The sequence below is a fragment of the Engystomops pustulosus genome, chromosome 3 (genome assembly GCF_040894005.1).
Source record: "Engystomops pustulosus chromosome 3, aEngPut4.maternal, whole genome shotgun sequence".
NCBI lineage: Eukaryota > Metazoa > Chordata > Amphibia > Anura > Leptodactylidae > Engystomops > Engystomops pustulosus.
This window is the reverse complement of record NC_092413.1, coordinates 174,308,265-174,332,350: the sequence shown is the minus strand read 5'-3', so window position 1 is coordinate 174,332,350 and position 24,086 is coordinate 174,308,265. Positions and strand designations below refer to the sequence as shown.

Sequence of the window (24,086 nt, the reverse complement as noted above, 5' to 3'; positions counted from 1 at the left end):
CCGTGTTTCAATTAAAACCATAAAACATTCCCTGTAACTTCTCTTCCAATGTGCTGTGATGGTTCATCCATTTTACATGATGTTCTGTGTTCTGCATCTGGAGGTGTAAATATACTTTTGTATGAAGCATTTTTAGCTGAGATGATGAGGTGTATTAGGTGTGTATTAGGAGTAATTTGGATGTTGATGTTGGTGACTTCATCCTTTTAATAAAACATATTTTTTTGCAGCGTTGGTGATGTGCATATTATTTATATTGTTATGAAATGCGTTTTGTGCGTTTGATTTAATTAGTTAAACAATGAGATTTACAGTTCAATTAATATAAAATGTATTTTTCATGCAAATAATTATGCATTTCCATCATTAACGTAAGGCTGGAAGTATTTTCGGTATACAGCTAGATTAAAGCATTAAAACATTCTGAGAAGAGGTAAAGTGGGTCAAGCATTGCTACACTACATTATGGTACCTGTGGGAATGAGGATACAATTATATTACACTGCAGAGCATCTGAAAAGCATCACACATGGCTCTTTGCACCTGAAAGAAAAGTACATTGAAAGATGGAGAAACTCAACACCTTATGCTAACGAGAGGTGAAAGGCATTATAGAGTTTTGTGTTCATGTTTTTTGCTGTTAAGAGTGTAAAAAAGATGCAATATGCAACACAAGTGGTGCCCATGTGATTGACTAAAGACTCATGGGCATCAGGGCAAAAGTTAACTTGGGGCCCACACCCAACTCTCACCATTACTCATCAGAAACACATATGATCCATTAGGTTAGGACAAGTAGTCAGGTTTATTTCAAGCATCTTGAAAATTAGGGTTACAGATCCAATGATGTTAACCCCCCCCCCCCCCCCCAAAAAAAAGCATGTATTTTAGAAAGAGCAGATGAATAATGCATATTTTCTACCAAGACAACTTGAACACACTAACTCAGCTTTATGTGAGATGGATGCCTCTATATACAGCAGCTCAGCTCTATGTATAATAGATACCTCTATTATATTGTGTATTTATATATATATATATATATATATATATATATGAGCAGAGGAAAGTGATGAACGTAGTGAATATAGAGTAAAAGGAGAATACTGTAAACTCTGCAGCTGCATATTTCTCTATTGCTTCAGTTACTGACTTTACACCTTTATACTGACACACTGGGGCACGTTTACTAAGGGTCCGAATTGCGATTTTCACACCGGGTTTCCCGAATTTTTCTGATTTTGCCGGCTTTCATGCAACAGAAATGGGGGGGGGGGGCGTAGCCGTCGGAAAGCCCGACGATTTGGAAAAACTGCGGAATTTTTTAAAAAAATTGTGTCGCAAAGATAGCACTCACATACACCGAGACATAGGAGGTGAATTCCACCGGACTTCAGTGCAGCAGCGACATCGAGCGCACGACCTTAGTGAATCCCGGCAGAACCCGAATTAGCGTTGGAGAATGTGCCGCTGGATCGCGACTGGATCAGGTAAGTAAATCTGCCCCAATGTCCCCTTACCTGGTCTAGTCGCGATCCACTGCGGAGTGGGCCTCATCACAATTGCGATCACTGCAACCTCTATAGTTGTGCCACTGGTCCCTTCAAGCAAATATGTATATATTTCTGTGGGAAATTCAAGTCTGCATGTACTCGATTTTCTGTACAGTGCTGTTTTCACATAGGGATGACGTTGACATCATGTATTATCAGTAGTGATGTAATGATGGGTCAGTGTTATCTATATAGAGATCATTGTAAAGGGAGAGGGAGGAGATAAGCTGTGACATCATGTATTATCAGTAGTGATGTAATGATGGGTCAGTGTTATTTATATAGAGGTCATTGTACAGGGAGAGGGAGGAGATAAGCTGTGACATCATGTATTATCAGTAGTGATGTAATGATGGGTGAGTGTTATCTATATAGAGGTCATTGTACAGGGAGGGGAGGAGATAAGCTGTGACATCATCTATTGTCAGTAGTGATGTAATGATGGGTCAGTGTTATCTATATAGAGATCATTGTAAAGGGAGAGGGAGGAGATAAGCTGCGACATCATGTATTATCAGTAGTGATGTAATGATGGGTGAGTGTTATCTATATAGAGGTCATTGTACAGGGAGGGGAGGAGATAAGCTGTGACATCATCTATTGTCTGTAGTGTTGTAATGATGGGTCAGTGTTATCTATATAGAGATCATTGTAAAGGGAGAGGGAGGAGATAAGCTGTGACATCATCTATTGTCAGTAGTGATGTAATGATGGGTCAGTGTTATCTATATAGAAGTCATTGTACAGGGAGGGGGAGGAGATAAGCTGTGACATCATCTATTGTCAGTAGTGATGTAATGATGGGTCAGTGTTATCTATATAGAAGTCATTGTACAGGAGGGGGAGGAGATAAGCTGTGACATCATCTATGTCAGTAGTGATGTAATGATGGGTCAGTGTTATCTATATAGAAGTCATTGTACAGGGAGGGGGAGGAGATAAGCTGTGACATCATCTATTGTCAGTAGTGATGTAATGATGGGTCAGTGTTATCTATATATAGGTCATTGTACAGGAAGGGGGAGATAAGCTGTGACATCATCTATTGTCAGTAGTGATGTAATGATGGGTCAGTGTTATCTATATGGAGGTCATTGTACCAGGGAGGGGGAGGAGATAAGTTGTGACATCATCTATTGTTAGTAGTGATGTAATGATAGGTCAGTGTTATGTATTTAGAGGTCATTGTACAGGGAGGGGGTGGAGATAAGCTGTGACATCATCTATTGTCAGTAGTGATGTAATGATGGGTCAGTGTTATCTATATAGTGGTCATTGTACAGGGAGGGGGAGGAGATAAGCTGTGACATCATCTATTGACAGTAGTGATGTAATGATGGGTCAGTGTTATCTATATAGAGGTCATTTTGTAGGGAAGGGGAGGAGATAAGCTGTGACATCATCTATTGTCAGTAGTGATGTTATCATAAGTCAGTTATATTATGTATTTACAGTACATTTCACAGGATGAGTAGATAAGATGTGTAGTGAATGTAATAATAATTTTTTCTATGAAGGTGTTATTTTCTACTTTTATTCTGTCTGTATGTCGCTGAAAAGAAAATCATTACAGAATAAGCAAGTCTCAGTCTATTATTAGGTTTAGTGGCCAGAGTTAATGAAACATCTGGTTTGAGGAGTAGGTCTTTATATGTTTAATATAAATATATTACAGTAACAGGTCCTCTTGGCTAATATACTAAATGGCTTAAAACAATAGAATAAATAACCTACCGTATATACTCGAGTATAAGCCGACCCGAGTATAAGCCCAGACCCCTAATTTTACCACCAAAAACTGGGAAAAACTATTGTCTCGAGTATAAGCCGAGGTTGGGAAATGCATTGGTCACATACCCCCCCCCCAGTATATAGCCAACCATATAGTATACAGCCCCCTATAGTATACAGCCAGCCCAGCCTGCCCCCAGTAGTATTCAGCCTGCCCCCAGTAGTATACAGCTTGCCCCCAGTAGTATTCAGCCTGCCCCCAGTAGTATACAGCTTGCCCCCAGTAGTATTCAGCCTGCCCCCAGTAGTATACAGCCTGGCCCTAGTAGTATATAGCCTGCTTCCTGTAGTATACAGCCTGCCCCAGTAGTATACAGTTTGCCCCCAGTAGTATACAGCCTGCCCCCAGTAGTATACAGCTTGTCCCCAGTAGTATACAGCACTGCCCCCAGTAGTATACAGCTTGCCCCCAGTAGTATTCAGCCTGCCCCCAGTAGTATACAGCTTGCCCCCAGTAGTATTCAGCCTGCCCCCAGTACTATACAGCCTGGCCCTAGTAGTATATAGCCTGCCCCCTGTAGTATGCAGCCTGCCCCAGTAGTATACAGTTTGCCCCCAGTAGTATACAGCTTGTCCCCAGTAGTATACAGCCTGCCCCCTGTAGTATACGGCCTGCCCCCTGTAGTATACGGCCTGCCCTCAGTAGTATACGGCCTGCCCCCAGTAGTATACAGCTTGTCCCCAGTAGTATACAGCCTGCCCCAGTAGTATACAGCCTGCCCCCAGTAGTATACAGCCTGCCCTTAGTAGTATACAGCCAGTCCCCAGTAGTATACAGCCTGCCCCCAGTAGTATACGGCCTGCCCCCAGTAGTATACAGCCTGCCCCCAGTAGTATACAGCCTGCCCCCAGTAGTATACAGCTTGTCCCCAGTAGTATACAGCCTGCCCCCTGTAGTATACAGCCTGCCCTCAGTAGTATACGGCCTGCCCCCAGTAGTATACAGCCTGCCCACAGTAGTATACAGCTTGTCCCCTGTAGTATACAGCCTGCCCCCTGTAGTATACAGCCTGCCCCCAGTAGTATACAGCTTGTCCCCAGTAGTATACAGCTTTCCCCAGTAGTATACAGCCTGCCCCAGTAGTATACAGCCTTCCCCCAGTAGTATACAGCTTGCTCCAGTAGTATACAGCCTGCCCCCAGTAGTATACAGTTTGCCCCCAGTAGTATACAGCCTGCCCCCAGTAGTATACAGTTTGCCCCCAGTAGTATACAGCCTGCCCCAGTAGTATATAGCCTGCCCCCAGTAGTATACAGTTTGCCCCCAGTAGTATATAGCCTGCCCCCTGCCCCCAGCATTAAAAAAAAATAAACGTATATACTCACCCTCCGGTGGCCCCGATTTGCAGCGCCCCTAGTAGTATACAGCTTGTCCCCAGTAGTATACAGCTTGTCCCCAGTAGTATACAGCCTGCCCCAGTAGTATACAGCCTGCCCCCAGTAGTATACAGCTTGCCCCCAGTAGTATACAGCCTGCCCCTAGTAGTATACAGCCAGTCCCCAGTAGTATACAGCCTGCCCCCAGTAGTATACAGCCTGCCCCCAGTAGTATACGGCCTGCCCCCAGTAGTATACAGCCTGCCCCCAGTAGTATACAGCTTGTCCCCAGTAGTATACAGCCTGCCCCCTGTAGTATACAGCCTGCCCTCAGTAGTATACGGCCTGCCCCCAGTAGTATACAGCCTGCCCACAGTAGTATACAGCTTGTCCCCTGTAGTATACAGCCTGCCCCCTGTAGTATACAGCCTGCCCCCAGTAGTATACAGCTTGTCCCCAGTAGTATACAGCTTTCCCCAGTAGTATACAGCCTGCCCCAGTAGTATACAGCCTGCCCCTAGTAGTATACAGCTTGCTCCAATAGTATACAGCCTGCCCCCAGTAGTATACAGTTTGCCCCCAGTAGTATACAGCCTGCCCCCAGTAGTATACAGTTTGCCCCCAGTAGTATACAACCTGCCCCAGTAGTATATAGCCTGCCCCCAGTAGTATACAGTTTGCCCCCAGTAGTATATAGCCTGCCCCCAGTAGTATACAGTTTGCCCCCAGTAGTATATAGCACTGCCCCCAGTAGTATACAGCACTGCCCCCAGTAGTATACAGTTTGCCCCCAGTAGTATACAGCCTGCCCCCAGTAGTATACAGTTTGCCCCCAGTAGTATACAGCCTGCCCCCAGTAGTATACAGCCTGCCCCCAGTGGTATACAGCCTGCGCCCAGTGGTATACAGCCTGCGCCCAGTGGTATACAGCCTGCCCCCAGTGGTATACAGCCTGCCCCCAGTGGTATACAGCTTGCCCCCAGCATTAAAAAAATAAATAAACGTATATACTCACCCTCCGGTGGCCCCGATGTGCAGCGCTGCTCCGCCGATGTCCGCGCCGCTTGTCTTCAGGCTTCTGCGCCCGTCTTCTTTCTTCTGCTGGGCGCCGCCATTGCTCTCTCCCGACCAACGCCTAGTATGACACGCCGCTGCTGACGTCATACTAGGCGCTGCCCGGGGGAAAGACATGGCGGCGCCCAGCAGAAGAAAGAAGACGGGCGCAGAAGCCTGAAGACAAGCGGCGCGGACATCGGGGGAGCAGCGCTGCACATCGGGGCCACCGGAGGGTGAGTATATACGTTTATTATTTTTAAAGTATTTTTTACTTAATATTGACTCATGTATAAGCCGAGGGGAACGTTTTTCAGCACATTTTTTGTGCTGAAAAACTCGGCTTATACACGAGTATATACGGTATATAGAATTCACCAGACTCATAATTATGGGAACACTCTTATTTAGCCTCCATTACCCCCCACATCTTAAAGGGGTACATTTAAAACAGTGTGTAGTGTGCAGAGGGCGCCAGATTCAGGATTTCTGGTGTCCGGTCTAAATGAATCTGGCACCCCCTGCACTGTTCCGACAGAGTGCACCAACTTTTATTTTGGGGCACCTTTACCATAGGATATGTATAAAATAGCAAAGCAGAGTGGCACTCACCGGAATAAAGGTTACCGCTTTTATTCCGGTGAGTGCCACTGCTTTGCTATTTTATACATTTTATATTTTATACATTTCCATTGTGCCTTGGCGTTCAGTGAGCACCCCAGGAGTGAGCAGTTCAGTGTGTCGGTGAGATCGTGGGGCCGTGAGTGGCAGAAGTAACATTACATTAGAAGGTTGGTGCCGGTCACCTGTGTTCCTCTATCATTGGACCTTTATCATTTGGCTGTGCAACAAATTTCTGTTGAACTTTGGATGACAAAAGTGGTGCACGGTCCGAATGTGCATCGAAACGCCACTTTCAGTGCAGAAATTTGGGGTCTCGAGCGACACACATATGGCACAGACTCTTCTTAAATACATGTGCATGCAGTTTGCACTAGAAAGTATGAGCAAAGTTCGCCAGAGAGCAGATGCAAGGACCTTAGTAAATGTGCCCAAATGTCTCTTTCTGCCACATTTTCAACTATTGAAAGTCTTTGTATCTAAAGACTCATAAAAAGGGATCACATTAAACCGGATGTCGAAGAGGTATCCAGAACCCTATGATGTTCAGATGACACTATTTACATTGTCCATGCAATATGAATGAAAGACAATGTGAACCATTTACTTTTAATTACTGTTGAAGCTTTCGGCTGAGCCCTGATCCTGACATTATTAGGCTATATTTACATGTGAGGGTTTTCTTTACTGTGGTTCTGCAGTGTTTTTGATGCAATTTAAAAGTAGGCTTACAGGACATCTACCATTAGATTACTGATGGTAGGCTGTCTTCATATGTATTTTTCATTCATTCTTGGACATCAGTATTATTGGAGAAATGAAGACTATAAAAATATGTAAATGTGCCCGAGGAGCTCATGTGAGCCCCCTTATGTCTCCGACGTCTCCTAAAATATGCAATTCCCCACCTACTCTATATTCATTGCTGGTCCCTCCCGCTTATCGCCAGTGACGTCAGCCTTGTGCAAGATGTCTTTCTTTGTGCAACCCCACTAGTAACCTGCCGGCTACAAAAGGATAGACTTCTCACGCATGCGCAACTTTTGCAGACAGCTGACTGACATCGCTGGCTGTCTGTGATAAGCATGAGGAACCATCAATATATATAAAGTAGGCAGGAATGTGCATATTTTAGGAGACAGCGGAGCCATGGGGCACTCAGGTGACATTATATATATTTTATAAACTTATTTTTTCTGAAATACTGATGTCCAAGAATGAATGAAAAACGACGCTGCAATCCACCCCTAGTGGTAATAAGTAGTAATGTGAGGACAGTCTACTATCAGTAATCTAATGGTAGATGCCCTTTAAATTTAGACTTTCTAAATAGCATCAATAAATTTGTATGTGAAACACACAGCATTAGTGACTATTGTACATGGTTGGGACAGAATGCATGTTGTTTCTCACATGGGAACTGATGAAATGTTAACATTGCAATGTCATAAGCCAATGGCACTGTTTATGGATCTTGCCATACCTCTTTATTAATTTTTTCCAGATTGAGAGTAGTTTTTACCGATACCATTTTTGTGGCACATACTACCATTTAGCATAGTTTTGGTGAGATGACCAAAAAACAATACTTTGGGAATTACGATTCTTTCTTCTTCTAGATTGAAAAACATTGGGGGGTAAGGTAATCACTTGTGGTGCAAGTTTTGTTTTCAGGCTTCCGGTTTTTGTGTGGTTTTCAGTGGGATTTTTATATTGTGGTGCATTGCTCACCACAGAACAAATGGGCATCACAAATTAAACTCCACGTCTAGGAAAGTTTATAGAGCTGCTTTTTCTAGGTCTATATGTGCGCCCCAAAAGAGCTGGAAATAGGTCTCTAAAATAAATCAACGCAGTGAACCTCTCTGATCTGAAAGCTGCGCCGATCATAGGAGCAAATTAAAGGCATGAGGGTTGGGAAACCAAGTTTATTTTGGCATGGACAGTCAGTAAATCTGCCAAAACAGGCACAAACAAAAAGCTGCAGGATTTTTATAGTTTAATCTCTAAATGAAATTTTTCATTGGGCATTTTTTTTTATTTGTATAACACATATAAACTTAGGGGTCATTACAGCAGTATTCTTGTAAATTTAATTAACTAGCCCTTGAAACTAAAGAAAAGTTAGTTTAGTGAAAAGTTATATGTAAGATAACAACATAATACGTTTTTGAAGTGACACAGGTTTCGAATAACAAAAGACCAGTGACCCAAAGCAATGGTTTTGTCCATATGAGAAGGCAGGCTGCCAGAGCACTGCTCACAAAATGTAACCCTAGAGCCAGCTATCATTATAATGCCGGCTCATCAGTATGTGTCAGGTGGTCTTAAAAAATTCACCAGGTCATGGATCCTTTTCTATGATCGTACTCAAGTGATTTGTGCTTTGATTTTGAGGAGCCTGGAAAGTCATTCGATTTTCATTGTAATCTCTCATATCCATCGGTAACATAAAAGTGACAGCCTTTACTCTGCCCCTAAGAAGACAAAGAAGATATTTACATTTATTTTGACAATGATAACTATCTGCTGTTGTACATCATATTACATATCTAATATCTTATCTTGTTAATAATACAATATTTTGTTATCCAGAAAGAACTTATGTAATTTATAATACGTTTGTGCCAAAAAAAACCAAAATTATTACAGTAATGAAACTTCAATTGAGTTATCGTAAAACGTGCACACTTGCGATTCTTGCCAGTTTTAAAAGCACGGAGGCCACATTATCATGCAAATTTAGCTCATTGCTCTTGTCTAATTTTCACATTTTTTCTTTCATTTTTCCATTTCTATTTGTTTCTAAAAAAAAGCATCTAAATATAATTTTTCCAGACAGACAATAATAACACTCTTTTAATTGCTTTGGACACATCACTTAATACTGTGCCCGAGACAGTAAAACACATCATAGATATATCACATACACATCATAGATATAGCATATACACATCATAGATATAGCAAATATCCAACACATATATGTTACTTACATAAAACACTGTACAATGTACAGCATAATGGGGCTCATTTACTAAGGGTCCGTCAGATGCATTTTCGGTGCAGGCTTGCAAGCGACAGAAATTGGGGGGCGGGCCGTCGGACAACCCAACGGATTCGGATAATGCGCAGGATTTAACATTTAGAATTGTGTCACAAGACACGTACTTATAAGCACCAGGAAGAAGAAGGTGAACTCCGGCGGACTTCTGCGGGGAAGCGACGGATGCAGGAACTCGGGTGCACGAGCTTAGTGAATCGCAACAGACCCAAATCCTCGTCGGACAACGCACCGCAGGATCGCGACAGGACCAGGTAAGTAAATCTGCCCCAATGTATATATAATGGTGCACATCCTCCACTCTTTAGTGTGTCAGGACGGATGACGGGCCCCCCTGACACGACAGGCCCCATAGCAGCTGCTATGGCTGTTACTACTATAGTGCCATTACCGTAATGTAAAAATTATACTGCATAAGACCAGCAGTATTATACCAACTTTGTAAACTGAAAAATAAAAAAGGCCAAGGCTTTTGGAAGATGCACAGTAAAAAAATGAACATGCAAAAAGGCTGCATTCCTAAAAAAGATATTGATATTAGAAATCTGATTATCCTAATGGAGACTTTTATTCACACATTGACAAAAATAAAATAGTGTAAATTTGCAGCGTAATACTTTTATACTTTTTATGAAACATGCAAGCATTAAAAATTTCCAGATGCAGGCACACGGCTGCACTGAATGCATTACCAATTGCCAATTAACCAATCAGTGTTCATGGATGTTAAATGGACAATGCAATCAATTTGTTAAAAAGAAGAGCATGTCCACGTCAGAAGCATTTTTCACTGTTCACTCATAGACTATAAGAATCCGTGAAAAACATATCCAAATTGGTGCTACTCGGCTGTGAGCGGACAGAAGAAAAGTCTGATTTTCACAGTCTAAATTTGCCACAAATATCCGGTATATATACAAGCAGCTTTAGAGCTGTTTAGGCTTTTAACATGAACTTTTTTACTATTGTCTAATTGGCCATTTGCATTATATGTCAACCTAACATTATATGAGTGGTCCAAATTAGAAACATCAGACCATACACTAATGTTGCCATTCATGACTCCACATTGAAACAGAATATAAAGAGTATCGTTGTTCAGAGTAGATCTCAAAATTACAAAGTGGCCCCGATATAAGAAAACTGGAGTAATCTGCTGCAGTGTAGCTTGCCTCAGTAATGTGCACTTACACTGCGTTATTTAATAGTGGCGCACGCTCTTAGTAAATCTGGTCCTTGGTGCACTTTGCTTCCGGCTGATGCGACACAATGATGGTGTGGTGTAAACTAGGAGCACACAATCTCCCACGCCCCTCGAGTGCATACTTATTATGTAAACTTAGACAATAAAATGCCCTGATGACCAGTGGAGGGGGTTATTGGAGCTAGCCCCAAAGGTGTCAGTTAGTGAAGCACATAGGGGGTCATTTACTATATATATTATAGTATATTTACATATCAGCATATGTTGCAGTTGCTGTGGCTGCTACCCTGTAGTTATGCCCCTGCATGCAGGTTCTGTGTATATACAACATTTTGCTGCTCTTTACAGTCCATTCTGTGTTAATTTTCCCAACTGTATATGAGAAATGTATAAGTAATTCCTATTAGACACATAAAAAGTACATAAATAATCTACATTCATAGATTTCTAAGGCATCTGCATGTGGACTGGTGAAGAGTAGAGGATCTGCTTCTTAATCTCTGTCACCTGAAGCTTAGAGGCCACATTTTGGATGACAGTTTTCACCCGAGAGATGGGAAATGCTTTTTATCTACTGGCTTTGAAATTGCTATTTATGTTTGGTACATTTCTAGTGAAGTCAGGCAGAAATATGTTTTGTCATGAATGCTAATTTTACCAGTTCTCCTTTTTATACACTCATTGGCAAAAAGATGTTGAAATTTTGACAGTGAATTGATGATATATGTGCAGTTAGTGATTATATAACATTACAATATATTAAAGCGGATGATGACGTTTATTGGAGAAACTGTATGACTAAAAAGAAAAACTGATACTGTTAGGCTGCTTCTAGCCTGGATATAAGATGAGATATGTCTGTGTATGGGGGGTAGACAGGTTGTAGAGGGCAGGTACAGTATTTTTTGGACTAAAAGGCGCACCGGAGTATAAGGCGCACCATCAATAAATGCCTGCTAAAATGTTTAGGTTGATATATAAGGCGCACCTGATTATAAGGATGTATGACCAGCAGGTGGCAGACCTGTGCACAGTTCTACGCAGCTGTTGTCTGTAAGTAAGGTTCATATATAAGGCGCACTGGACTATAAGGCGCACCTTTGATTTCTGAGAAAATCAAAGGATTTTTTGTGCGCCTTATAGTCCGAAAAATACGGTAGATCCTGTAATGAGGGGAATGAGTCACCACTTTTGTTTTTTACTCATTTATCCAAGATTTTTCCTATCTACTTTATAATTATAGATTATTTTCTTCTATTTTCTGCCGATGAATATAGCGGCTGCCGTGTTGCCTGAGCTTTAGTAACAGCGTTTGGTGACATGCATTACAGCAGCCTCATAGTGTGACACTTACTCACTGAGAGTAGAAATGCTCTGTGCACACAGGAGGCCTAGAAAAGAAGTGACATCACATATAGTCAGCCATGGCTGGTGTTTTAATAGCGGTTTTGTAATCTATTGTCTGTGATGTAAATGAGGATACTCACCTACACTATAAGTAAGTGGCTATTATTAAGATAGAATGACATCTGCCACATATGATACTTTTTAATAAAAAAATGGATAGTGAACAGGAAATATTTAGAAACAATCATCAAAATAATAAAAGAAATTGTAAAAAAAATGTAGGGATTCTCCCTATTTTAGGTTTTTTATTCTTTCATAAGTAAGATCAATGCCATTCAACTTTACTCTGGATTTCACCTGATGACTATTGATTAATCTTTATTGGGTTTTTTTGCCATCGAAAAGATGAAACCCTTAACCCATTAGTGACACGGCCTGAAAAGGCTCAAGTGACCCGGAATTCTTAGCGAATTTTCTCAGCCTGTGAGGCCTCTTTATACACTTGCTTCTGCACCATGACATTGGGAAACAGCATGGTGCAGCAACGGGTTAAGCCCAGTGGCACACAAAAAATGCAATATCCATGGCCATTATTGTATCAGACCACGTAAATGATCTGTTAAAATGTAGAGGGTGTCCTTGTAGGATCACCATGATAGTTCATGAAGATCCATAAATAAAGGAGCCAGACTCATGCAATTCAGCTGCAAAAAAAGAACATCCATTTTTCAGGAAAAGTTTTTCCAATATTCGGGTGCAGGGAGCCGGAGCCAGAGTTGACACTGGAAGTATCCACTGCTGATTATCGATTGGGTAAAATCTGCAGTGGATTGGAATATCCCAAACTGGGATGCTGTGGATGGCAGTATTACCAAGTAACCTTTACCTTGGCAGTGAAAACCAGCAGAATACCTTGACATGCATGGGTTAAAAATCTGCAGCTCCGGTCAGTTTCTACTGCCAGTTTCCCGCACAGCATTTTGTTATTTTGTAGATTTTGGATTTCCACACTTTCTAAGACCATTGTAAACTGTATCCCAAATAGAGCATTGGTATGGGCGCTGCTAACATAAAAAACATTTGAGCATCAGCAGGCAAGCTATGTTGGCAAATGGCATGATCTATAGTTTCTAATTCCCCACGCGCTGCTCATTTGCATGTCCTGGCACCATATACACTAGTGAGCTGCAGAGTCATTCACATTCAGGAGGATAACAATAGGCTCTAACAGATTTTAGAGCAGAATGCAAGCTTTTTAAGAGAATATCATTCCATTAGTTTTTTTGTCTAAGTAAAAAACAGCAATTATTACACAATCAATCTTCATCTGTCATCCCATATGCACACAAGTGCTGGAAGCTTCACAAATGAATAGACTTAATTACCCGAGTGATAATGTAAGTTAAATTGAATCAGTAAAGTAAAACACCTCTGAAGCGGTCAATGTCGCCTGATAAAATGTAATTACGTGTAAATGTTCTCTTGTTAATAACATACAGAGAGCAGGAGACTACAAGAACGTCTATACATGAGCTGACTTTCAAGAAAACACAGAGGGAGACAGTTGTAATCCATGAGAATACAAATCATGAAATGATCCACATCATACCGGGTTATTTTTTGGACCAATACCACCCTTCCCCTTCTTGTCCTTCTTATGTGCTGAGGTTTTGGAGAATGCGTTGAATGGCTGTCTGAATTAATAATTTGGGTGCCTATCATAAGGTATTAGGTGATATAATTACACCCCTCAAGTCATGCGATCCGACTGATTCGTACTGAGCGCGGGATTTAACTTTAAAATTCTGTCGCATCCAATGCACTTACATGCACCAGGAAGAAGAAGGTGAACTCCGGCGGATCGGAGCGGGGAAGCGATACAAGCAGGATATCGGGCGCATGATCTTAGTGAATCGCGGCACAGGGCATTATCGTCGGAACAATGCACTTCGGGTGAACTCCTCGGACAGGTAAGTAAATGTGCCCCATTGAGCTTGAAAGCCAAAGACAGTATTTGGGAAAGATATGAACCATCCAATATTTATAGAGTTGGAAAAAAGCTAAACTATTTCCAGCATCAAACAATTCCACAGTTTTTATCAAATCAGTTATTTTTTTGTCCCAATTACAGAAGAATAAATAAATAGCTCAAAAATGCTCTATTTTTTTTTGTCATTTTCATATTTTGCGTTTCAGATTTCTATGAAACAATAAAGACTTGATTTAATCTAAACTGTTCCATTTTATGGAGCTGGACATAATTTTGCAGTTTTTTAAAGGCTATGGAACAATAAAGGATCAACTTAATTTACATTGTGGATTTCCTTGGAGCTCGACATATTGGGGAACATTTACTAAGAATTGCGCACCAGTTTTCTGTCGGACTTTGCACCGTCTATTAGGTGCAAACTGCTTACATATGTATTTAAGAAGTGCTTGTGCACATTTGTGTCGCACGTGACCGTTTTGTGGCACAGCTGCACTGGTCTTCATGCGACACAAATTTCTGCACTGAAGGGTGCATTCTGGTGTTCAGTCGAACCATGCGCCAGATTTGTCTTGCAAATTCCGACAGAAGTGTGTTGCATTCCTTATCTTAAAGGGGCACAAAAAAAGTGTTGCACTTTGTTGGAGCTGTACAGGGGAGCGCCAAATTCATGTGAGCCACAAATCCTGAATTTAATGAAGGTCTTGGTTAAGACTGAAACGTTACTTACATTGAGTTTTTGGATTGTATTTCACTTAATAGCTTTCTACAAATCCTCCTAAAGAAGGAGTGCCAAGTTTTTGTTTTATTGATTTTTCAGTCTTTGGCGGGAGTTGTGTGCTCTCGAAACTATAGGTGGTGGATGACATCCTGTAGTCCAAATTTGTGCCAAATTATTGGATAAGACAAACAAACTGTTATTGTGAGATAACCAGGGACATTTATTAGCATTGGGCAAATTACAGGCAGTCCCCGGGTTACGTACAAGATAGGGTCTGGATGTTTGTTCTTAAGTTGAATTTGTATGTAAGTCGAAACTGTATATTTTATAATTGTAGATACAGACAAAAAAAAATTTGGCCCCAGTGACAATTGGAGCTTAAACATTTATTGCTGTAATGGGACCAGGGATTATCAATAAAGCTTCATTACAGACACCTTACAGCTGATTATTGCAATCTGGGACTAGAGTAAAGCATTCAGAAAGCTTCATCAGAGGTCAGAGGGGTCTGTCTGTAACTATGGGTTGTCTGTAAGTCAGGTGTCCTTAAGTAGGAGACCGCCTGTATTAACCTAATGAGAGGAATCATTACTATGAACCTGTATGTGTACTATAATCCCCTCAATGGTATTTCTAAGAAATGTGAACATTTAGCTAGGCCTAGAACAAATTTGGGGTATCCAGTAGTTTCACCTCTTACTAAAGCTGATATATTGGGTTAGATATAAGTAGTTGGTCAGCCATTACCTGCACTTGTGCATATATTGCTGGAATGATCTTGTCTTGGGGATATTAGTAACCAGCATTTCAGCAGCAGATTCCTCATCTTTGGCGAACTGAAGATCAGTGTCAGACTTGTGGTTCAGCCTTGGTCCTGATAGTGTTTCAGTACTTGAAAGTCTTTTCATGTGTGCGCTGTGTGTATAGTGTTCAGAGCTGGAAAGCAGAGAGGACATAGAATAACGGCGGACAGTCATTGCAGCGCCTGGAAGAAAACAGAATTATTTCAGGTATTCTTTATTATTATTATAAGGTGTGTTTTGTTTCTATTTTTATCAAAGAAATTTAGTAGATTCTACAATTGTCTTTTTAGAGTTTGATACATAGACTGAGCCCTGTAGTAGTTATTTTGCCCCATAATGACAGCATATGCTCTCTGGTAGTCTATAATTATTGTGGTATTTAAGACGTTGCTGATGAAATAATTCAAGGAACTAAGAAAGAGAAGTCACCTTCATGAACTTTTGTGATCACTGATAATGGCACCTCTGTTATACCACACCTGTCCACTCAATTCCAACCCAAACTCTTCCTCATCCGTTATCAATACCATTGAACTTTATCCTTATTGATCATTTGTATTATTATCACAGAGAGACTTATCATGACCTTATTACAACAAGACTTCAATTATGCTGCCATTTGTCTTTTGCATGTCTGTACACAACGGATCCGTGTTGTTTCCCGTTTTTGTTCCGAAAAAACCCCAGAAGGTTTCACATTGGTTAGAATACATAACACCTGGTTCTGCAGTTTTATCAGTAGAATAACAGACCCCTTTTATTTATGCAGACCCACAGACTCATAGCGGGTTGGTGGTGCATGAGTGCCAGCATATGAATGCCCTCTCTAGACTTTAGCCTATTGATGTATCCAGCGGGGTCCTCTGTAGCATTTTTCTCTGGGCCTGGCATAGCAATAAATATGAAAATTCACCGGCTGCAGCGAGTGTGCAGGAGGGGGGGGGGGGCGCCAGCCATTCCCCCTTTCATAGTATCATAGTGTATAAGGCTGGAAATAGACGCAAATCCATCAAGTCCAACCTTTAAGAATTATGCAAATGTTTTTCCCCATAACCCATAACCCCATAAGGCACACCACCTTCTCCTGGCGTGAAGGTGGCGGATTGGGGAAAATAATCGCAAGTGCTTCCTAGCTGACGAAGTCCAGAAGAGGGGAGCTCAAATTTTTTTTTCACTGACAACAGTTGAAAACAACAGCCACATAAAAACACCCATAGAAAAGAATGTCTCCGAAACATGGAAGTGCATCGGCTACAAATCTGAAAAAAATCAGTGACAAAGTTAATAGCTCCCTTGGTCTACTGGGACCATAAAAAGGTGGAGATGCCAACAGCATTGGGACTGTGTGAGCAGTGGCCGTAGCTATCGGAAATACAGAGGCAGCAGTTCTTACTGGGCTCTGGAGCCTAAGGAGGCCTGAAAAGCTTTACTACAATATAAGAATATTCAAGCATTATAAGAGGCACATGGTAGTTGGTTGCCCTAGGGCTTCAAGTTGTACTTCTGTCCTCAAGATATTTCCTCCTGCCATATCTGCAAGGTTTGGACCCTAAAAAGACTTTGTCATTTATTTTTACTAGCATAAGAAGTATATGAATGAAAGCTATTTTTCCCAAATAAAGTACCATATGCTCATTTTTAGAGATTATTCACTTGACCTGATTGTTTCCGGTAAAATCTGCAATGAGGTTCAGTGTTTAAGCTGTCAGTGTTAGCTCCTCCAGGGGTTTTCTGCTTCACATTGTCTTAATGGAAAATGTAAACTTTACCAAAGCAGATTAAGTTGAATTGATTAATTGGTCAGATGAGACATACACTAGGCCTCACTGTGGACAACTCCAAGCTGTCATAACCAAGGGGAGGACTAAATACCTAAAGATTCTAAATGAAGGACCTTATATAAGTCCTCAATAGCCTTATGTTCATTGCCATGGGCATGTTTTATCATCCACTGCCTCCATAATGATTCGACATGATTTGTCTCCATTCTACATGGTAAATTGTAGGCAATGGCCCACACTTATTAAAAATATTGAAAACTTCACTGGTGTAGTGTGTAGAGTATGGCAGATACAGTATTTCTGGTGCACGTTCTTCGTGAATCTGGTGCCCCCTGCACTGCTCCAACACAGTTCACCAACTTTTTTTGGTGCACCTTTAACATAGAGTGTGCGACACACTTCTGCCAGACACTGCATGATAAATGTGCCGCAACGTCCAACTGTCCGACACCACTTTAAGTGTAGAAATGTATCGCGTTGGGCATAATTTGAACTCTGTAATGTAATATTATATTTGTATATGTCCCCTATGATTTGTAAAGCGCTACGGAATTTGATGGTGCTATATTATTATTATTATTATTATTATTATGCAGCTGTGACACAAATGGGTTGTGGGCACTATATAAATACATGTACAAGCAGTTTGCACTGCAATGAACATGTACATTTACTTGCCTGGTTCACAGAGTACGTTGATAATGCACTGTGCCGCGATTCACTAAGATCGTGCGCCCGATATCCTGCATGTGTCGCTTCCCCGCTCAGGTCCAGCCGGAGTTCACCTTCTTCTTCCTGGTGTGTGTAAGTGCTTGTCTTGCGACACAATTTGAATCTGAAATCCCACGCTCAGTCCAAATAAGTTGGATCATGCGATGGCCCGTCCCTCGATTTGCGTTGCATGAAAGCCAGTGCAGGTGTAACACAATCACAGCACAAACCCCTGTTGAATACCTGTCAAAGCTGCGCAAATCCCGAAAACGGCGCACAGTCCGACAAAAGTGCGATCCGCGACCCTTAGTAAAACAGCCCCGTAAATTCAGACAGAAAACTGATGCAGGGGTTATAATAAATGTGGAAATCGTCGGGATGTCCGACGAAAGTGCGGACCACAGGGCCCTTAGTAAATGAGACCCATTGGGGGTCATTTACTAAGGGCCCGATTCCCGTTTTCCCGACGTGTTACCCAAATATTTCCGATTTGCGTCGATTTCCCCTGAATTGCCCTTGGATTTTGGCGCACGCGATCGGATTGTGGCGCATCGGCGCTGGCATGCACGCGACGGAAATCGGGGGGCGTGGCTGAACGAAAACCCGACGGATTCGGAAAAACCGCCGCATTTAAAACAAAAAAAGTGTCGTGGAGCTTGCACTTACCTTCACTCAGCCTGGCTCGGTGTATTCCAGTGCGTTCCAGGGAACTTCAGCGCAACGGAGGAACTGCCTTAATAAATCTCGGCCGGACCCGAATCCAGTGCAGAGAATGCAATTCTGGATCGCGAATGGACCGGGTAAGTAAATCTGCCCCATTGTCTTCTTTTCAGGGAAACGCGGTAAGTGCATGTTCCACAAATAAAACACCAGATTATACATGTATTTTGTCAGAAATGCAATTTTAAGTCTTCATGAGAATCTGGGCAAAGTGAAATGTCCTGGAATTAATAAACAGGGTTAAAGTTGCTTGAAAATGGCTACATGGAGCTAGCCGAAACGTTGCATTGTACTACCACTGGTGCATGAATAAATACTGATCACCACGGAGTGCTGCTCTCCCGTTGTCTTCTTTGGATCTGCTGTGAGCCTTGAGTCAGGCCCATAGAGCCTACACCCACCTGGATTTTAATCCGATTGCTTTACTGTGCCGCCCTCACCCCTCTCCTTCTGTTATAGATATATCTACAACATACATTCTTCTGTATTGTAACATATACACAAGACTAATATTATATTCCGTATGAAATGATTAAGGTTCCCATCAGGACACACTGTGACAATGATCTTATATAAGGAATGTATAGCCTACATACAATTAGTTATCCATAACTTCTCTCAGATATATATGACTGAGATTACACATTAATTCAAATACATTTCCAATGCAGAGAAGTCATCTTTAATACATTAAATACATTGTCGCCTTGGGAATAGTGTGATAAGAATAATCAGTTCAAACAGATTCATGAGAAGACATAATTCTCTCCTGTGGTTGTATGACTGATAACTAATGTGTGGGGCAGCACCGTGTCCCGGCATCGTGTACTATGAGTGGAAGGGGTGATACATGAGCCCTTCAGAATGTTCTGAAGATTCTAAGTTCAGCCTGGGTTGCAGCGGTAACAAAGTAATATAGGATGTTCATCCTGTTCTCCAGCTATTTTTATCCAGAACCATAAGGCGAAACCCTTTTCTACATCAAAGGTAAACATTAACTCCACAACAGTGACCTACCTAGAACCCCCCGGTACATATATACAGTAAATGCTTACTTAAAAAACAAAGATTTGGGTGAATGACCCAGACCATCAGAAGGGACATCCATTAGATCACTACATGCAAAAAAATCTGTGTGGAGGGATGATAGAGAAATAGTATAATAATAAACCAGTCTGACCTATAACCTAGGGAGAAGGTCCATGGAAAGTGAATGTGGTGAAAACATGTGAGTAGAGAAAAACATGTGCACACACAAGTGGTTTTATCATCCTCAGATGTTTTTTAGGTGTCCTCTCATGGTATCCATCAGTTTGCTCTTAGTCATTAATTCGAAACCCTTGAACCAGCCATGTCCTTATTTATAATCTTCCACAGTATATGCCACTATATATATAAATTTACATAGTGCCCACTAAACATCTCTCTAAACTACTGATGGAGTAAACAGTTACAGTAGTAGTTGCAACTAAGCCATAGTGCCCGATGGGCCCAAGGTCCCATAACATCTGTTGAACAGATTTTGCCATAGGTCCAGATGCTTCTGATAACACTTCTGATTTTAGATGACAGAGTTTCCAATTTTTGTCTCAATTTTAAGGAACTAACTTCTGGGGATATCTAGTAGAGCAGTGAGTCATAGGTGCACTGTATCTAGTAGCAATAATACTGGATACATGGTATGTATTATAATACTGTATGTACTATAATAACCCTATGCACTAGTCTTTATGCACATCCCCCATTGTATTGATGTAACAGAGAGCTTAGTACACTACCTGTCTGTTCTTGCATCAGGTCAGCAGATTGCGAGGACACGTTTCTGCGTAGAAGGCCTTTACACTTCCCATCTTCCTTTTGTGCCTGTTCACATTTAATGCCAGTCCTGGGCTCTTGTTCCTTGGCGCATATTGTGCTGTGTCCAGTCTGACTTAGTTCTCCTCTCAGTTCTTTATTCTCCTTCTCTAGCTTGTTGATCTCTGAGCGCAGTTCTTTGATCACCCTCAGTAGCTGTGTGTCCCCCTCCATTAAAGGGCTCCCGTACTTCCCGATTCCTCTCCAGTATGATGGTAACTGTGGTGGATGTTGTAGGAGTCAGCACATCTTCTGCTCGGAGCATTATTTACTACAGATCATTTGTAGAATGGCAGGCAGTCCCTACACCAGCTCTAGGTCGTCTTTCATCAGGATGTGAGCTTGGATTAAGCGTTTAGACAAGAGGGCTTTAATTATTTAGACCTGTGTGGTTTTTGTTTTCCGTGAGTCTTTACTATGTTTATAGCTGTCAAGGAAGCTTCTTGTTATGTCTCCATGATTGATTAATCCTTAAACAGATATGGGCCACCACAAATCTATCACCTTTAGGATGGTTTCACATAGTCTTTTTACCACAGTATTATTTTTTCTGCCATATTTATTCTGCTGCTTTTTTTTTCAGCAAAAAATTCTGAGCCCAGAAAGAACACATCGAAGTCAATAGAGAATTATGAAATGCAATACTGCCCTACTTTCTTCATTTGCATTGTGTGGTATGATGTTTTGGCTATTGAAATATGCCACCCAAATACCACTTGTTAAGCTAATTATCATATGTTGAAATGTGAGTGTACAGTTCAGTAAAATTTGTATAAAGGATGAGGGGTATACTAGCCTATGCACTGGGACTACTATTTGGTGTGGGACTGCAGGTGGAGCACTTTTATTTGCCTACAATTGGGGGATGACTTGGCCACTATAGGGGGGCTGGGACTTGGCTACTATTTGGAGGAAATGATATTTGCCTACTGTGGGGGAATTGGGAATTGGCTACTACGAGGTTAAACTGGGACTTTACTATTGGACCTGCCTATTATGGGGAATCACTGGGTATAAATTGTGGGCTACTCCGACTTGGCTACTGTGGGGGCAATGTGACTGTTGGTTACTGTGGGGGCACTGTAATTATTGACTACTGTGGAGGAATTACCACTATTGGCTACAGAACCTGAACCTTGGTAGTAAACTTGGTTCTGGTAACATATCTATGTAATACATTTAGTTATTTTATAGTATATTGTTTATGCAGCAAACATCAGATAATTTAAAAACTCTAAACCATTGGGGAGGCCACAATCTCTTTACAGCCCAGGGCTTGTGATAGTCTTTAACTTATACTAACACTATACCACATTGCAAATATAAGATGGGAAACTGATGTGTACATGAAAGGAAGGGGGGGTCCTCACAATTTGCCAGTCTGGGGTCCCAAAATTCAGAGAGGTGGCCCTGTGGCCCCTCCTTTTCTGTATATAATATAATTTCAGCTCAGTAAGGCTTGTGTATAACAAGTGTATATGCAATCCATATTTTTTCCATATTTAAAGGGGTATTACAGGCATATGAATGTCTGATATAAAAACCCATAATGCTAAAAATATAAGAAGATTACCACAGTCACAGAGCCTGGATCTATGCGTAAGTGTTTACAATTATGTCATGCCAACTACGTTCTTTGTGGGTGAGGTACAGGACAGAGATGACCTTCTTAACTAATAACTGTTATTACAGGGCAGGAATGGGGCAGCTTTCTAATATCTACCTGCTTTATGCTCCGGCAATATAGATTCATGTACAGTAATTGCAACTGTAGAGTTGCCATCACACTGGCATCTGCCAGCTCCAGATTTATCTTTCCTGCAGCCAGATGGTGAAGTGTGATTTAAGGCTCCCGAGAATGCATTCCCCATGTTGAAAGATGCAATGATGATGTGTGCAACATACATCTCTCCTGGCAAACTGACGTGCAGCTGCTCAGCCATGTAAAGTCATTGAAAAAGCAAGCGAGCGCTTTCTAGTGCAGGATAAAGCCTATGTCACACAGTGAATGTGCTCACCTGGTAGGTTAGTTTGTTTAGGTACAACTCCTAAAAAGGCTTTCAACAAAAAGATTCCGGTTGCCACATCCAGACTATACTGCAGGCCGTAAAGATTGTCTTCATAGGCCCAGTGTTAGCCAAAAAATAAAGTGAAAATCAAGAAAAGCAAATTTAATGTTGAGTAAAGAACACCAACAATGTGTGTGTAAAAAATACATAATATATTTGTTATATAATGCTCTCAGAAACCTCATTGAAACCATATTTTAAAAATGTAATTTAAAGACATATTTCTAAGAAGACAGGATTCTTACCATATATACTCGAGCATAAGCCAAGACCGCTAATTTTAACACAAAAAAATGGAATAACCTATTGACATGAGTATAAGCCAAGGGTGGGAAATGCATTGGTCACAGCCTCCCAGTATATAGCCAACCCCAGTAGTATACAGCCTGCCCAACCCCCTGTAGCATACAGCCTGCCCAGCCCCCGCCCGTAGTACAATTTCTTTAGTTAAAAAACATACACTATACTCACCTTCGACCCCCCCCCGGCAGGTCCTCTTCTATTCCACGATGCTCTGGCATCGGCTCTGTTTCCCCGCGCGGTCCGTCGCAGGGATTGTGACATCAGCGGCTCGCTGACATCATTGTGTGTGCCGAGCAGCTGACGTCACGATCCATGCAGCGGACAGCACGGGGACACGGAGCCAATGCAGGACCATTGAGTTATAGAAGGGGACCTGCCAAGGGGCGTCGGAAGGTGAGTACAATTTTTTTTTTTTCCTGACTCGAATAGAAGCCAAGGTGAAGTTTTTCAGCACATTTTTTGTGCTGAAAAACTCAGCTCATACTCGAGTATATACAGTAAATGTACTCAACATAATAAAAAAACATATTCTCTAATTCACTGTTATTAACAAAAATACAGCATTTCACAGTTCTAAATCCAACCTGTCTCTATCAGTCCTGGTGTATACAATTTTGGTTGCCTTGGGATCCGACTGTAAATCTTCAATCTTCTATGGTCGGGCAGGGCAGATTCTTCTCATGAATAGCTTCTACTGTCTGTAGGATGTGATCTCTACCCATCCACCCTCCATTACAAGAAAAGCTCACACTCAAACAACCACAGAAACTTACTTCCGGCAAGCAGTGTGCACAGATTTACTCTACAAGCTACGGATAGCATAAGATCTTTATAGCAGGGGAAGGAGGCATATAGCAGAGCTAACAGAGTGTGTTATAGCTGAGTTAGCATGGTGTCATTGTGAGTTATATGCATCTCATAATCTATCATCTCTGATCTGTCTCGTTTCTCTTTTTTTATGTGTCAGGTACTAGCGAATGTACAGGAGCTAAATGTAGATAAAACTGGACCCTCATAATCTAAGCACACTGTCAGCACACAGGGATTATAATGTGTCTAATCAGATAAATAACAGTTATCAGATAAATAACATATTTGTGTTAGGACACAATCATGAAGTAAAATAAATAATAAATAGCATAAAGTAAAAATTAATTGATCATAAAAATACAAATCCATTACTAATT

General features: G+C 41.4%; 1 protein-coding gene across 1 annotated transcript; it reads right to left on the bottom strand.

Moving 5' to 3' along the window:
* Positions 1 to 8,366: 8,366 nt before the first annotated feature.
* CCDC195 (coiled-coil domain containing 195) lies at positions 8,367 to 20,922 on the bottom strand. The gene is made up of 3 exons (XM_072139587.1): positions 20,452 to 20,922; positions 15,406 to 15,643; positions 8,367 to 8,812 (listed from the first exon to the last, which is right to left on the bottom strand). The coding sequence occupies exons 1-3, from the start codon at positions 20,699 to 20,701 to the stop codon at positions 8,680 to 8,682; spliced, it is 621 nt and encodes a 206-aa protein (XP_071995688.1). The 5' UTR covers positions 20,702 to 20,922; the 3' UTR covers positions 8,367 to 8,679.
* Positions 20,923 to 24,086: the final 3,164 nt, after the last annotated feature.

Bases quoted from the DNA above. Each gene is read 5' to 3' on its own strand.
- CCDC195 (XM_072139587.1), bottom strand. From the start codon at position 20,701: ATGGAGGGGGACACACAGCTACTGAGGGTGATCAAAGAACTGCGCTCA. The intron at 15,644-20,451 runs GTAGTGTACTAA...GTTTTCTTCCAG, and splicing joins CCTGATGCAAGAACAGACAG to GCGCTGCAATGACTGTCCGC. The intron at 8,813-15,405 runs GTAATGGCTGAC...TTGTCTTCTTAG, and splicing joins CAATATATGCACAAGTGCAG to GGGCAGAGTAAAGGCTGTCA.